Raw genomic sequence first — 15,317 nt, forward strand, 5'->3', positions numbered from 1 at the left:
ACTGCACCTTAAGGCAGCATTATCTTTACAAAGGTTCGTTGCAAAGAATTTAAATCTGTGTTCACCTGAATGCGTGACCTTATATTTTACCCCTCATTCAGAATGTCTTATCTATAAATATGCGTTTGTTACACAAATGACGATACATTTTACTGTTTCTAATATTTCTAGACAAGCCGTACAATACCCGTCCTCCACTTCCGCCTTAGACGAAAACCCGGCGAGATTGCAGCGCCAGTTCAAATAAGGGAGAGAACGTTTTCCATTTGCCTTTTAATCAGTCACAAAAGTTTTTGATGAAACTTGTCAATAAAGAACACGTCATTTTAAAATAAAAGAAATAAAATTATAATAAAATACTCCAATTTCCTGCTATATGAAAGTCAAATTGATCAAACATGCAGTAAAAATAAGAAATATTTCATGAAATGTACAGTAGGAATTCCATCAGTCACTTTCAAAATAAGGCACAAATGTTGTAAAAGTTATAAAGTGAACAAGCAACAAGTTGTTTGATCAAATTGAAGTTGTCTTGACATCTGTGTTGTCTAGTAGTCGTCATGAAATGGATACTCTGGATGATCAGACCACCTGTTGAGTCCATAGAGAGAAATATTAATTATTTGTTTATTAGAGGAGCAGGACATCACTCACACAGTATGCATTACACTCACATGAGGAGCTCCACAAAGCGAATATTCTTGTTCAATGCCTCAATTGCCTTCATCTCCGCCTCAGTGAGAGAGAAGTCGAATATCTGCAGTGTTTTAAAACAGGTCACTCGCAATGCATTTCATATTTTATTTCCTGATTTTTCAAGGTGTACTTTTTGGAGCCATGAAAACAAACCTGAAAGTTCTCCTTTATGCGAACAGGGTTGAAGCTCTTTGGGATGACCACCACTCCTCTCTGTACATTGAACCTCAGGGCCACCTGGGCTGTGGTCTTGTTATACTTTTTAGCAACGGATACCAGTAGCTCATCTTCCAACAGTGGGGGGCATGTTAGGTTTACCCTGATAAAAGACTGGCATTTTACTATGACACAGCATGTGCATTTTTACATATAAATACTATTTTTACAAGTCCAAAGTCTTATACAAGCAAATTACTGTTTATGGCCAAGAACGCTGGGTAATCTACTAGTTACACATGAATGCAATGTGATAAGTATGCATGTTTCTCCCATACCAGGATGCATCTCTAGATGTCCCTAAGGGGCTATATCCCACAATGACGATATCATTCTGCCGGCAGTATTCAAGCAACTTTGGCTGAGTGAAATAGGGATGGCATTCAACCTATGTTTAAAAAAGCACAAATACTGTTTGTTAGTTATTTAGGATAGACTCAATATAATACTAAGTCACCAACATTTAGTTGTGTTTGTCAGCTCTTTCTCTTCTATCACCCAAAGTTGAATGTTTTCTTATCATTTGCCCTTATTTTCAGAAGATGGGTATATCATTAATGTGCATGTACCTGGTTTGAGACAGGCTTGTGTTTCAGCCCAGGTTTGTTAAGAATCAGCTCCAGTTGTCGCTTGTTGAAGTTGGATACTCCGAGAGATTTTGCAAGCCCGGCATCTTTGCAAGCCTCCAAAGCCTGACCCAGATACGAACAAGCACGGGCAGAAAGCAACAAATTGAACTCATATAACATGATTTGTTAAAGTTTTACAGCCACACAAACAAGGTATTGTCAGAGGTTTGTTCCTGACCTTGAACACAGACCTATGATGATTAGCCAGCATTATCTATCTCTTTCTGCATTTAACATTGACCTTTAGACAGAAGTATGTCCAGAAGTATGGTTGTGAATGAAAGGTTTTGTAGACTTCAATGGAGAGAAAAGGGTTTACAGCAGATTATCGTAATTAATAATTATTTATAGGTCAATAACATCCATAAATTTGTTATCTTATAAAGACCATTTAACATTTTCATTACTCTTGAATGACAAGTAGAGCGCAGGTAAACAAGTCTCACCTCCCACGTAGCACAGAGGTCAGTCTCATGATAAATGTACTTTCCATTTTCATCTCTGGGGTAGAAATTATCTCCAGGCTTAAAAAAAAATAACAGTATTTTAGTAATATTTAGTGACGTGAAATAATTTTTGCAATTGTTCAAAACTTAAAAAATCTGTAATAATAATAATAATATTTTTTTAAATGCATTTTTTCACTGTTTCTACAGGTAATGTAACATTAATTGTATACCTTGAAGGCAGTGGGCATTTCTACAATATAGAGGTCCACATAATCCAGCTGTAATGTCTTCAAGGTTTTTTCCAAAGTGGGACGCACCAGTTCTGGGGGATGGAATGTGTTCCACAGCTGCATAATCAGTGCAGACCAAAAAGTATTACTTTTTGCAAAACTGTGGCTTTCCCTTTGTAGCCATCAATATTGTTGTGGGTAAAAAAGTTCACAGGTTCACACCGTTCAGACACTCACACAAAGAAGTACACTTTGCAAACCTTTCCACAGTAGAAGATGTCCTCTCTCTTCACAGTCCCATCTGCAATTTTTTCCCTTATTGCTTGTCCCACTTCATGTTCGTTGAAATAGACCAAAGCCCCATCAAGGTGCCTGTACCCTGTTTCAATAGCCATTTTAACTGATTCATATGCAGTTCCTTTAGGGGTCTACCAAAAAATAAAATCAAATAAAAATAACACTCATGAGTTAATAACATCCCTGGAGTCACAGAGCGAAAGGTGTCTTTTTTTTGTGACATGCAAATCAATTATTGATTTATGTTCTATGAGCTATTTCCTCGAAATACTGTTTCATACCGTGCGGGGATCCCCATAAGTCCCCAGTCCTATCAAAGGTATGCTGTTCCCATCACTCAGAGGAATAGAGTGGCTCCCAGCCGTCAGGTTCATTCTCATCAAAGCGCGACTCTTCAAGACCAGACTTTTGCCAGTGCTGCTGTCTTCTTTTGTATCCCGGAGTTAAATATGCCATGAAATGCAGTGAGGTTTGTCCCACTGCTCTTTGACACAGCCAGACTCCTCCCAGGTCCATAAAACAGGATCCTGCACAAATAGACAAATAACTGAAACGGTGATTAAAAAAAAAAAAAAAAAAAACATGTCGCACATTCACGCTTACAGACAGCAGTTTAATCTGGGGACAGGTTATAGATGAGTAAGTGAGAATGTCCGATTTAAAGATGCGCTCTGTACTACCTAGTTTGGCCGTAACCGGGCGCTGTAGCTTTCATGTACCGCAATGCCGCTTGGGTAATATATGGTATGTGTTTTGGGCTACGGAGGCACAGATGGTCGCCTTTCCTATGGACATATGAGCTTCAAAATACAATGTATGTAGGATAATTTCAATTCTTATATGACTCTGCCCTGTTATCTTTTGCCTGTTTAAATAAGAGCCGCCACAGACCGGGGATTTCCTTTTTTATTATCTTTCGCATATGTGCAGTTAAAACAGGCTAAGTTGCTAATTTAGCTTCCAAAGCGCAAAGAAATAGACTCGAACTAAAGCTGTTATTGTGTAGTTTAATAAACCACCCTCTAGGATGAAAGGGATATGTCTTCAATGTCATAATGTATAATGGTAGTGTTAACATTCCCAATCTGGATCGTTAAATTGAAATTATAGGCTGTCCTTTGTTTCCAATCGCAACGCTACATCGATTGGTTGCCTGGAAAGATCGTGAAACAGCAGTGAAACAAAAATGGATGAAAGTGCTGAAAATGTTGACAACGACGACATTGTCATCATCGTGGAAAACGAAGCAGAAAGTTTGCCAGCCGAGGAGGAGAGACTGAAACAGCAAGGCACCTTCGGGCTAATGGACACTTGTCCCATCTGCAAGTTGAGCTTCCACAACAGAGAGCCCAAACTGCTGCCGTGTCTCCACTCCTTCTGCAAGAGGTGTCTTCCTGCCCCCTTCAGGAGTGCTGACCCGAGGCGTGACTCGCAAGGTCAAGTCGACAACAGCAAACCATGTGAGAACAGTGTCTGTTGATATGAAATCTTGTAGGTTCTTGATCTTGATTGATTGAGCTCTTTACAGTGAAGTGAAGCTGGTTGGGTTAGCAAGAGAGTATGAACTCATGTCCTATTGTCACTAAATCACTACTATAGACACCTGTTTGCCCAGCAGTGTGTATTTATTATTAAACACAAAATCATGTAAGTGGTTATGAGCTGACACCTTGAATAATGGATCTGTTCTGTTGCTCCAGTAGGTGCTATTCGATGTCCAGTATGTAGACAGGAATGCTGGGAGATGGATGTGCTGGATAATTTCTTTGTCAAGGACTCCGCTGAGGTGCCGAGTAGCACTGTGGAGAAAACTAGCCAGGTTGGTCGTCACTTGCATGTCCTGAGCCTTAAATCTCACAATGGTTCGGTCGTATGACCTAGAGACTGATGATTGGTGATTGCTTTGTCTTCCTTTGTTTTGTTTGGTATTCTTATTCTGTAATAGGTGTGTATGAGCTGTGATGACAACACAGAAGCAACAGGTTACTGCGTGGAGTGTGTGGAGTTTTTGTGCGTGACATGCATTGAGGCTCATCAAAGGGTTAAGTTCACGAGGGATCACACCATACGCCAGAAGGAAGAGATGTCCCCAGGTAGTGTATCTTGGAGCAAATCTTCAGTAATAAGACTAATCTAAAAGTGACAGTAAATATTGAATAAAGACAAGATGCCCTGCAGGTGTTTGTGCCCTTCATCCTATTACAGAAAGGAGGGGTGAATAATGCACTGAAGAAATGCACAAGCCACAGTTAGGTTAGGACCAGCTGCAGGCGTTCAAAAACCACACCTGTTGATTGGCTGAGAAAATTTTCTACCTGCCAGAGGTCTGGGAAGTGTAGACAAACTGCTCCACCAAGATTGCGGCCATGACAATTAAGGTGTTAATATTTTATAAAGCGGAGCAACTCTTTAACAAAAGTAACTTTTATTTATGTAGTACTTTTCTTAAGAAGGTTACAAAGTGCTTGAGAGAAAAATAAAACTAGATAAAAGAGAAGGCTGTGAAATTTGAAGAATTTAATCTATATCTGAGAGGCAGGAAGTAAGAGTCACAATGCAGTTAGGATCTGGGGGCTTTAGAGGCGTTTATGATTTGGTGTCATCAGTGTAAAAAAGATAAGAACGAATGACGTGATTCTGAATAACCTGACCAAGTGGAAGCATGTAAATTGAGAAGAGGGGCCAAGAATTTAAGGTGACATAAGCCATATGACATTTCCGTGTGTTCTTACATTTCCCACTCATCTGTATCCCAGAAGCAGTAGGTATTTCCACACAGAAGCCTGTGTTTTGTGACGTCCACAAGCAAGAGCCACTGAAGCTGTTTTGTGAGACGTGCGACCGACTCACCTGTCGGGACTGTCAGCTGCTTAAGCACAAGGATCACAAGTACGCAGATTTTTTTCCCCACGTAAACTAGTGTGTTCTTTCCTATTTATTTTCCATAAAAATTGGTAATAGGAAATTAGCATGTCTGCTCCTGATTTTTAAGCAAATGATTTCTCTTTGCTGTGCAGTTTGATGAGAACATATCTGTATGTGATAATGTCAAAAGCTGTTTACTATCAGAAAAGGATTTAAAAAAAAAAACAAAACAAAAAAAAAAAACATATATTTTTAAAACACCATTGTATCTTGCGAAACAAAAATACCCGGAGATAAATTCATTCACCTCACGTTTTCATATTCTTTGCGTCCAGCTACCAGTTTTTGGAGGATGCATACAGAAACCACAGGCAGTATCTGGAGAACATGACGCAGCAGTTGCAAGAGAAGAGAAAGGCCATCGAGGACGTTTCTGGCTGTATCAGCACTGGGTAAGGTCATCCACCATTTACCTGGAACTTGGTCAGAGTTTCTGTTTTATATGCATTTCAGGTGTAATAAGGTGTCTGCAACATCATTTCAACAAATTAATTCCCTTAGAATACTGAAAGATGGCATTTAGTTTTGAGAGTTCTAGCAAATTTAATTACATTCAAAATGATTTTCGATTAAAGTCAGGCATATTACAACTCACTTTAATTTTATCCCATTGATTCTCCCAGACTCCAACAAGTGGAAGAAAACCGAAAGGCTGTAACAAATGAAATAAAGAAGTCCATCTGTAATTTGATAATGGAGATCAACAGGAAGGGGAAGATTCTGGTTAACCAGCTTGAGGTAAAGTGGGTTTATTCTGCGTTTTGTCAATGGTGACATTCGATTATGGTGTTTTCTAACAATTCATGAACACATGTGCTCTCAGGCTCTGACTAAGGACCATGAGTTGGGTTTGAAAAAGCAGCAGGAGGACGTCAACTCCCTGAGTAGGCACCTAGACCACGTTATTAGCTTCACCAAATGGGCTACAGCCAGTCATAGTGGAACAGCGCTCCTGTACTGCAAGAGACTGGTAAGTTTCTACAATAATTATTTGACAGAAACGTACAATTTTACAAACTTTTTATAATTTCCTTGACACTTGAGAAAAAAAATTCTCTCTTGTTTCATCTCCTAGATCCTTTTCCAGATCCATTACTTGATGAGAGCGAGCTGTAATCCCTCCATCGTCCCTCAGAGCTCTGTTCGGTTCCAGTGTCGCTCTGGTTTCTGGGCCACAAATGTAGACCTCGGTAAGACTTGCACCACCTGAACTTTTAGTACGAGTCAAGAAGCAGCGAATTACGACTGATTTGTAGACGACTTCGTATCTCTTAAAAAACCCCATCACCCGCAGGAGTAACTGTAAACTACACTCTGCTTTGTTCGTTAATTTTTTTTGGTAGCTTACGCTTTTGTCATCGCCAGTGATGCTCACTGTGAGTAGAAGTTAGATGCAACGTCCCTGTTGTTGTTCTTCTACAGCATCATTTGAGGGTCAAGAGAAGGGACGAGGAAAAGTATTTCCTTTTAAAGGAAATCAGCACAGTGATGAGTACATGGCTGTTTCTTGGAAAGAAGTGTCGGCCGCGTCATCCTCTTCTTCCGTGTTATCTTTGTCAGTGTGCTCTTAAAATCAAGTAAACGAGAGATTGCATTTTCATTTATGTCTTCCAGTGTGTTAATCTCATCTGGCCTAAAGAACATTTTTCTTAATCTTAATCTTTATGTATTCTCTTCTGTGTAATCGTCTTTTTAATTCTTGGCATGTGGATGTGCTTCTTTTTCTTTTGATGGAGAATTTAGTGGTGATAACAATAGACTTAAAAAAGAAATGCTAAATTTAGAGGAGGCTAAATCACCTGCAGTCATTACTGTCTCTGCTATTTGAAAAGACCTTTCACTGCTCAGATAGTTTTTAAGTTTAGTGTCTCTAAAACTAAATCATCTGTTTTTTTTTCAGAACAGTGGACAACAACACTTGTGTGTGTGCGCCTGTACTTGCTTTACCTGCTGCTTTGAGAGACACATTTTAAGTATAGTAATACATGGGTTTTACATCGTATTTCATTAGTAGAAGTGAATCATTGTCATTTCTTTTCAACTTAAACCGCCAGGATTAATTTTTCTATCAAACATGGCTGCGGTCAGTATATTTGAATTCTTTTGGGAACTTTGCCTCATCTGTGCTTGTAACTGAATCCACCTCTCCATGTCTGTTCTCTGTCTGTGGCGGCACGCCCATGTGTGTGCAGAAATACCTGAGGTTTACTACAGTTCACGCTGTCAGCAAGTGTCACTTCTGGCTGAGCTTGTATTTCAGAAAATATTGACTAACCCTTGTTCTTGGCCAACTACCGTTGGTAACAAAGCTCTCGTAATTTATGTAAAAAAGTACCCATAATCCATAAACTGCACCATAATTTTATTATTCAGCCTTTTGTCAAGTATGAACAACAGCTGCAGGCCCATGATTATCATTAAAAATAGGTGTGAAAAAACACTGTGTAAAGCCTTTTATGGCTCCAGAGAGAGCTGAGCAAAAAGTGATAAATTGCCTCAAGTGATGTCACTGTCCGCCTTGGCAGAGCGGTGTGGCGTTTGAAAGAAGTGAGCTTACCAGATCTCTGTAGTCCACTCCTTATTACTGCACATTAGCTGCTACTACCAAAACACATCTCAGACCAAACTCTCGCTACTCACGTAGCATTATGGGCAATGTAGGCACCAACAGAGAAGAATGCATGGAATAAAAAAAGATGATATGATTTTACTGTCCAGCAAGGTGACAGCAGTCCAGTGCTCTTTTAAACTGAGCTGACGTTGCAACAGAAACGTATATTTATTTTATCTTTTATTTATTAATTTATTTAGGCAGGGGCAGTGCACAATTCAACATTAACCTCGTATAAACTAGGAGATGCATGGGTTATAGTAAAAAAAAAAATAGAATAAAGCTAATTTCTGCCTGTAGTCCCTGAGCAGGTAAATAAAAGAAAGAAAAGATGTAAATGGAATATAAAAACCAGGTCGAACTTACAGGCAATGTCATCCCAATATACCACCTCATCTGATCCCTAACAGAACAAGATTAGAATCTCAACACACAGTTGCAAACACAACTTCCAAAAGAGTCATTTTCACACCATAAAACTAATCTGCACCACTCCAACTACATACATATGTGTGCAAGTTTGCATACAGTGATGTGGATGAGTCCCCCGTCAACCTGAGGTCTGGAGTTCATTCACTTCATAGTTAATTATTAACGGTTTAACTGCTTGTTCTGTCCAGGTTCTCTGGTAGTAGAACGGGGCCCAGGACGGCCGCCCATCACCAACCACCAAGCAGCTCCCAGAGCAGACGCACCTGCCGGAGGTCTGTCCGTCTCAGCTCAGCAGCGGCAGAGCACGCTGGCTCAGCTCCAGATGCAGGTAGGACGGTTATCGGAGCCAGATGTTTTAATAACCTCAGGAGTTCATGAGTTCAATGAAGATGTTAAATTTGTAAAATTTTCCTATGTACTTCTTGCTTACAGCGCTAATACTGCGAGGCATTCTCAGTGTTCTTTGTTTATCCTTTTATATCATAGATTACAGTTGTCAACAGAGTACAGTCTCTACCAGCACTGATTAAACTGTTAACTACCCCTCTGTCCAAGGTTGACAAGCTTTCCCAACAGCCCCACAGACAGCCCGCTCCCAACCACTGGTCCTGGTACCAGAATGTCAGGCTCCCCGGACCCCCCGGCCCTCCACCCCCAACCAGGCCCATCCATGGAGGCTCCTCCCCTTCCCACGGTCCCCCGAGCTTGACACAACAGGGACGCAGGTATGGGAGCAGCTCCCACCCCAACCCCAGAAGCCCCACCTCCTCCATGCTTCACAACACAGGGTTCCCACCTGCTCAGGTAAGTGGGTGAATATTAGAAAGTGGATGTGTGGGAAATGTGCCTGTGTGCCAAACACGGGGTCCTTATCACGTTTTTGTAGATGATACCTATTGTCATTACCTGTGTTTTCTTCAGGGGAGTGTCTTATAAAAGAGAAACTGGCTTTTTTTCTTTGTAAACATGAACTATTCTTTCAACTTCAATTTTTCTTTCTACATCTAGTCTCTGAGAGATCTGATCCATAGCTCCAGCTTCCCTCCTAAACCCATGGATGTGTTGCAGGGTACTTCCCGCTACCCACAGCCTCTGTCTGCCGGAGCAGCTACACAGACGACACTACACCAGGTTGGCAGAAGAGGGAGGGACCAAAGAGATTTTCTACAGAGGGAGAAAGAGCTATCTGGGCTTTGTGTGATGTTTATACCACATTTTTGTTTTGTTTTCTTCAGAGGGGCCTCCCAGAGTCCTCCTTCCTGAAGAGGAGTGAAGCTAGCGGACCCGTCCCCTCCATCACCATCTCTATCCCCAAACCCAGCTACGCTCCAAGCGTAGCCACAGCAACCACAGACAAAACAAGCACACTTAATCACATAACAGGTCTGTGTGTCTGTGCTCTGATTGAGCCGCAATCCTAAAGGAAAATACATTTTAACTTGAGCTTTTTGTCATCACTTCAATTTTTTTTTTCTCACCCTTTTTTCTCAAGTTCAAGGAAGGCAGAACTCCCCGATGGCCAAACCATCTTCTACAGACAGAGGCACAGGGTAAGAACAGATGCTAAATCCCCAATAAACCAGGGCTGTCAGACTGTCAAAGGTTTCACTACATTAAGTTAAACTGCTGTGAAAACTTTTTTCCTCATCAATGAATCTTCTTTCCACCCTGAAACTTCCATGTTGTTCTAATTGTACAGTTAGATTAAACTATTTGCTTTTTCTTTGCACGCTTTATATTTTGAGGTTGGATTTTTTTTTTATTCACAACATTGAAACTATTTCAAATGGTGTCATGTTTTGATAGCAGTTGTCTTCATCACCGTTTGTAACGAGCCCTCAGTCTCATATTTGACTCTGTTATCATAGCCTACAGTGGAACTGGCACATATACATTATGTCCTTGTGACACTTCCGTGTTTCCAGTCAGCTGCGTTTTTCCCTCCATGTGATGTGACGTCCAGAGGACAATCTGTCTTGATGTGGTGAAAGCAAGGCCACCAGGTCTGTTACCACAAAATGGTCACAATCTCCTCTTCTCTTCTCTCTGGCAATCTGTGCGATGAAGGACGTCTGCCTGGAGGCCGACTTCTGAGCCGCCATCTGCCCCCTCAGCCAAGCGACGAAGAAGGTCGTCCCCGGGGCCCATTATCGTCATCAAGGATGAGCCAGAGGACGAGGATGAAGTTCATTTTGTAAGAGAAATGACTTGGGTTACGTCATTAGTCCAGAATATTTAGTGTTTCTTGTTTTGTTGTCAGTAACGTTTAGTGTCGAAATGTAGCATGAAAGCAGTAAGGTGCAGGTGACAGTGTGTTGCCACTTGCAGAGTGGAGTGTGTTTAATATGTTCTTGTTTTTAAAAACCATTGAAAAATAATATTGAGTCGTATTATATTTTGTTTTAGTTCATTCTCAAAATGGCACCATTTTTTTTTTGTGACTAAATTAGATTACTATTCCTGAATCAGCAGCCAAAAGTCAAGTGCTCACTCTCCCACTGTCCGGATTTTATTTTTGAGTCACTGCATCTAACTGCATATATCTTTCATTGCCTACAGGTGCAGTCCACTGTAGGGTCCAGCCTGCCCGACAGCAGCACCGGGGCTCAGTCTAAGCCCCGGCAGCAGCAGAAGGTGTCTGTCCCAGCCCCAGTCCCTGGATCAGAGACCAAAGCTGGGAAAGAGCAGCGTCCTCAGCCAACTGCACAGCCGGAGTCTGAGAAGAGAGCGGAGCCGGAGGAAGATCCTAACGAGGACTGGTGCGCCGTCTGTCAGAACGGAGGAGAGCTGCTCTGTTGCGACAAGTGTCCCAAAGTTTTCCATCTGTCCTGCCACATCCCCACGCTGAACGAGTCCCCCAGGTGAGAGACAGACTGTCTCTCGGTGACACAGGGAACTGAAATGCTCGCAGCAATGGTATAGGTAGAGATGGATAAATGACATGAGGGAGGGTGTGTCAGTCTTATGTGCAGCCTTTGTGAACAGTGTCTTGGAAAAACATTATTATGGTTGTACTTACCAACCTTACAGTATATTCTCATAATTCTTGTAATTATCATTAGTGTGTCAACATATTTCTCCAATGTAGAGCTTTCTTTCTTTCTGAAATGTTTCAATATTATTAATAATTAGTAATTATAGAGATTATCATGGTGCTAACAAGTACAAGAACTTCTCTTAGGTCTCTAAGAGGTCTCTCTTACTTTACTGTGAACTTTTTGATCAACCTTGAAAGAATAATTATGTTTTTCTTTTTCTTCTAAAAAATAAAATGTTTCTCATGCTGTAATTTGTGTAATGTGTATTGGGTAACAATTACAAGACTCATTTTAAATCTATATTTTTGTTAGGTTGGTTACATTGAGAGGAGGTTTATCTGGAAAAGCATGAGACAAATTAAGGAAAATATTTAACCAAAAGCTGTAAATCTTCACGTGTTCCATTTCTTGTGTTCAAACGTAAGAATTACACCACATTAAAAAAAATATGTTACATTGCTTTTTACAGTACTTGTTATTTTATTATAGAAGAACTAAGCAGAATAGTATGAATTTATACTAATGACGAAGATGCTGATGAGCTCTTCTGCAGGTGTTGTTTTTGACTGAGCTTGGCTGCCCTGTCGTCGGGACAGACACTGTAAAGTTTTGATCTTATTCAGCAGAAACCAGCCAATCCTTTCATCTAACATCTTTTTTTTTGTCCCTGTTTCTCTTCTCTCCTCAGCGGCGAGTGGTTCTGTTCATTCTGCCGAGACCTCGTCTCGCCTGAGATGGAGTACAACTGTGACAGCAAGGGTGACCCCGTCTCAGAGGGATTCCCACCTGTTGATAGAAGGGTACGCTCAGTCACACAGTTTCCTTTTTTTTGGTCCACGGTATGCTTCAGTACCAAAGCCTAGTTTCCCTGTTTATATGACAACACTTATTTTTTCTTTGATTCCCGCAATCACCTCCCATCAAACACATGTCATGTCCTTAAAGACTTAAATTCATTGAATCTAATTTTCCCTCTTTTTCTTATGTGTTTATGCAGAAGTGTGAGAGGCTCCTACTACGTCTGTTCTGCAATGACTTCAGCACCGACTTCCAGCAGCCTGCTTCTCCATCGGTAAGGCACAGTATTCAGTCAGGTTCAAAACAAAAAAAAGAAACAGTGGTGCACAGAGTACTACAACGTTAAGGAGTTGTGCTGTTGTACTTTTACTCTGGAAGTAAGTCAGTATTCTACTATTAGCTCTTAGGCAAGATTATCCTTATTTTTATGACTGAAAAATGAATAGAAGACAGACTACTGTATTTTTTTTTTTGAGAACAGCTAACTACAGTGTGAAGAAACGTGTTCTCTGGTCAATGTGTTTTTCAATCACAGTGAGGTTCACTAATTTAGTCAAGATTTACCTCAGTAAACATCACTTAGTGTGTTTTTTCTAATCCGTTGCCTTCTCACTTTATTTTAATCATCATAATTGTCATAATTAGCTCATACTTGAAGAGGTAAGAAATAAATCTTTCAACTAATTTTGGAAAGACACATCCAAGATCACATTGAGTTGTTATTGCATTTTTGGTTTTTGAAAGTAGCTGTTGATCTTAAAGATTTGGTGATTGATAAAAAATGAGATTCTCAAGTCAGTTGTGTCAGGCGCTTAAGTTTTTTATGTTTTTTTCACGTAGGAGACAAGACGGTACAAAGAGCTGATCAAGACGCCGATGGATTTGTCGATAGTGAAGAGGAAACTGGAGTTGAAGGATGGTGAATGTTATAAAAGTCCAGAGGGATTTGTTGCAGACATCAGGCTCATATTTTTCAACTGTGCAAAGTACTACAAGGTAAACATACATTTTAGTTTTTGTTTGTTTGTTTTTATTAAGCATTTATATGCACATTTTCTACTTATTGTCAGATACCACTTCACCAACAGTCTTTTTTTTTTTTTTTGTTGAGTTTTACCAAAGATTAGTTGTTTTAAAGATCATATTGTCTTTGATTGTCACTGCCATTTCTGTACAGGCGACCTCAGAAGTGGGGAGTGCTGGCTTGTACCTGGAGGACTACTTTGAGGAGCAGCTGAAGCTAGTCTACCCAGATAAGGTATTCCCCGGTGGGAGGGAAGAACAGATGATCCCTCCTTTAGAGGATGAGATAGACGAAGAGGAGGAAGAGATGATGGAGGGAGGCGTGGCACCCACTGAAGACAGTAAACCTCAAAGTCCTGCAGGAAAAGGAATCCCCCCTGTAGAAGAGGATTTGGCTCCTCTGGAAGAAGCGCCAGCCCCTGCGGAGCAAGGGAAGTCAGAGATGGAGGAGAAGGCGACTGACACGAGTGAAAAGGAGATGGAGAAAACTGTAGCAGCTACTGAGGAGGACCCGCATCCTGCAGAGGAGGTGAAGCAGGATGTGAAAAGTCCCGTGAAGGAGGCGGAAAGCTCTCCTGCTGCTGATAGTGAAACAAAAGACGGAGTAGCTCCCAGCTCCCCGAAAGAGGAGAACCTTGAGCTCCCTGCAGACAAGACTGTAGATCCACCTGTAACCCAAAAGAAGGAGACGGGTCCTGCAGACACAGCCAAAGAGGAGGAGGGGTAGATGGATTACAACAGAGTGAAGCTGAAGAAAAGATGGATGATTTCAGTCTTCCACAGAATTGGCCCCAGTGGGGACCTACATTTGCTGCAATCAGACAGATTTGTACTGTGTTTTATTTGCAATAGGAAAAAAGGTACTGCCGTACTAAACAGACTTTATTTAGTAGCAGTGATGCTGCAGATGCACATTCAAGGGAGTAAATAAGCTGTTTTTTTGTGCTTTTGCTGGACAGAGGTTACAATTTTACTGTAACAGGTCGTTCTCTGTGATGAGACACTGAGAAGCACACAAAAGATATTCTTTGTTGATAGGATCCTGTGTAAGTTATCATCAGTTACCTTACTTATCACTTGTACATAATGATGCCATGAACTGAAGGCACAAAATGCTGCAATCATATTAAGAAAAAAGACTTTGGATTAATAATGCATGCAAGATGTCTTAATATAAATACTAATGCCTCCATTTTTGTGTTTATAGACTTTAGCCCACTTGTACTAGCCATTTGGCTCATAAACAAATTATGTTTTATTGCAATAGTATTTTTTATTTTGTTAGTGTTGTAATAATGCTATGTATGCAGCAAATAGGGCCGCTGTATGTACTGTAGTTTCTGAACAGAAAGAAGTGACACATAAATCAGTGCAACAGTCCCTTGGAAAAAAATGATATTTTAAAAACTGTGCTGCCTGGTTGTCGGGGAGGACAAACATGAATTGCCACTATCATGGTGTGTTGCCAGTTTGAGGCCTCTTATCCCCCCAAATCCCAAAGGTGATTTATCAAGAGAACGTTTCTTCACAGACTTTATTTATTTAAGCGTTATCAGTCAGAGATAATTCAGAGACATGATTATCACCTTTTTCATTGTCAGCCTCTGACAACAGTATGTTTTCCAAAGCGTGTCCTTGCCCTTCTGCATCGTGATTACTCTTATTTAATGTTAAGCAAGAGCTTCATTGTTTTAGTTTTCTGCCTGAAGTAACGAATAACCCATGAAATTGCACACATTTGGCCAATTAGAAACAGATTTTCTTCAGTGAACTAAGCCTTCCTGTACGGCCGTCAGCTCACTTGAGCTGAAGAGTGAGTCAAAGAGTGACAGTAGATTGTTTTTGTCCAGTGTAACGACTTTATTACGAGTTGAGGATGCGCAGGACCTGTTAATGGACTCTACAGACAATGTCGAGCATTGAACATCTGCATTTACAATGTTTGTAATAAACAGTGTTACATGTAGATCTGA

The 15,317-nt window shown here is 40.7% G+C and overlaps 2 protein-coding genes across 9 annotated transcripts; one reads left to right on the forward strand and one right to left on the reverse strand.

Annotated features, from left to right (window-relative positions):
* Positions 1-254: 254 nt before the first annotated feature.
* On the reverse strand, positions 255-3,199 carry LOC139635533 (aldo-keto reductase family 1 member D1-like). 2 transcript variants are annotated; one of them, XM_071502956.1, is made up of 10 exons: positions 3,121-3,199; positions 2,799-3,044; positions 2,481-2,648; positions 2,221-2,337; positions 1,988-2,065; positions 1,482-1,604; positions 1,191-1,300; positions 850-1,015; positions 675-757; positions 255-591 (listed from the first exon to the last, which is right to left on the reverse strand). In XM_071502956.1, the coding sequence occupies exons 2-10, from the start codon at positions 2,895-2,897 to the stop codon at positions 549-551; spliced, it is 987 nt and encodes a 328-aa protein (XP_071359057.1). In that variant the 5' UTR covers positions 2,898-3,044; positions 3,121-3,199; the 3' UTR covers positions 255-548. The 2 variants fall into 2 exon arrangements, with proteins under 2 accessions (XP_071359057.1, XP_071359056.1); XM_071502955.1 differs by having other exon boundaries at positions 2,799-3,132.
* Positions 3,200-3,241: 42 nt separating this feature from the next.
* Positions 3,242-15,317, forward strand: trim24 (tripartite motif containing 24). Of its 7 annotated transcripts, none has more exons than XM_071502946.1 (20): positions 3,242-3,331; positions 3,679-3,977; positions 4,218-4,336; positions 4,463-4,610; positions 5,274-5,406; positions 5,718-5,834; positions 6,066-6,180; positions 6,266-6,412; positions 6,518-6,632; positions 8,674-8,813; positions 9,041-9,289; positions 9,494-9,616; positions 9,721-9,868; positions 9,978-10,035; positions 10,553-10,679; positions 11,045-11,346; positions 12,212-12,323; positions 12,521-12,595; positions 13,162-13,317; positions 13,499-15,317. In XM_071502946.1, exons 2-20 carry the CDS (start codon positions 3,704-3,706, stop codon positions 14,069-14,071), a joined length of 3,231 nt encoding a protein of 1,076 aa, XP_071359047.1. In that variant the 5' UTR covers positions 3,242-3,331; positions 3,679-3,703; the 3' UTR covers positions 14,072-15,317. The 7 variants fall into 7 exon arrangements, with proteins under 7 accessions (XP_071359047.1, XP_071359046.1, XP_071359052.1 ...); XM_071502945.1 differs by having other exon boundaries at positions 3,257-3,331; positions 3,628-3,977; XM_071502951.1 differs by having other exon boundaries at positions 3,270-3,977; positions 9,554-9,616.

Source organism: Trachinotus anak, unplaced genomic scaffold, assembly GCF_046630095.1.
Source record: "Trachinotus anak isolate AG129_WGS33_773 ecotype Australia unplaced genomic scaffold, CSIRO_AGI_Tana_v1 ptg000018l, whole genome shotgun sequence".
Lineage (NCBI taxonomy): Eukaryota > Metazoa > Chordata > Actinopteri > Carangiformes > Carangidae > Trachinotus > Trachinotus anak.

Bases quoted from the DNA above. Each gene is read 5' to 3' on its own strand.
- LOC139635533 (XM_071502956.1), bottom strand. From the start codon at position 2,897: ATGAGAATGAACCTGACGGCTGGGAGCCACTCTATTCCTCTGAGTGAT. The intron at 2,649-2,798 runs GTATGAAACAGT...ATTTTTTGGTAG, and splicing joins CTTATGGGGATCCCCGCACG to ACCCCTAAAGGAACTGCATA. The intron at 2,066-2,220 runs GTATACAATTAA...TTTTTTTTTAAG, and splicing joins AAATGCCCACTGCCTTCAAG to CCTGGAGATAATTTCTACCC.
- trim24 (XM_071502946.1), top strand. From the start codon at position 3,704: ATGGATGAAAGTGCTGAAAATGTTGACAACGACGACATTGTCATCATC. The intron at 8,814-9,040 runs GTAGGACGGTTA...CCTCTGTCCAAG, and splicing joins TGGCTCAGCTCCAGATGCAG to GTTGACAAGCTTTCCCAACA. The intron at 11,347-12,211 runs GTGAGAGACAGA...TTCTCTCCTCAG, and splicing joins ACGCTGAACGAGTCCCCCAG to CGGCGAGTGGTTCTGTTCAT.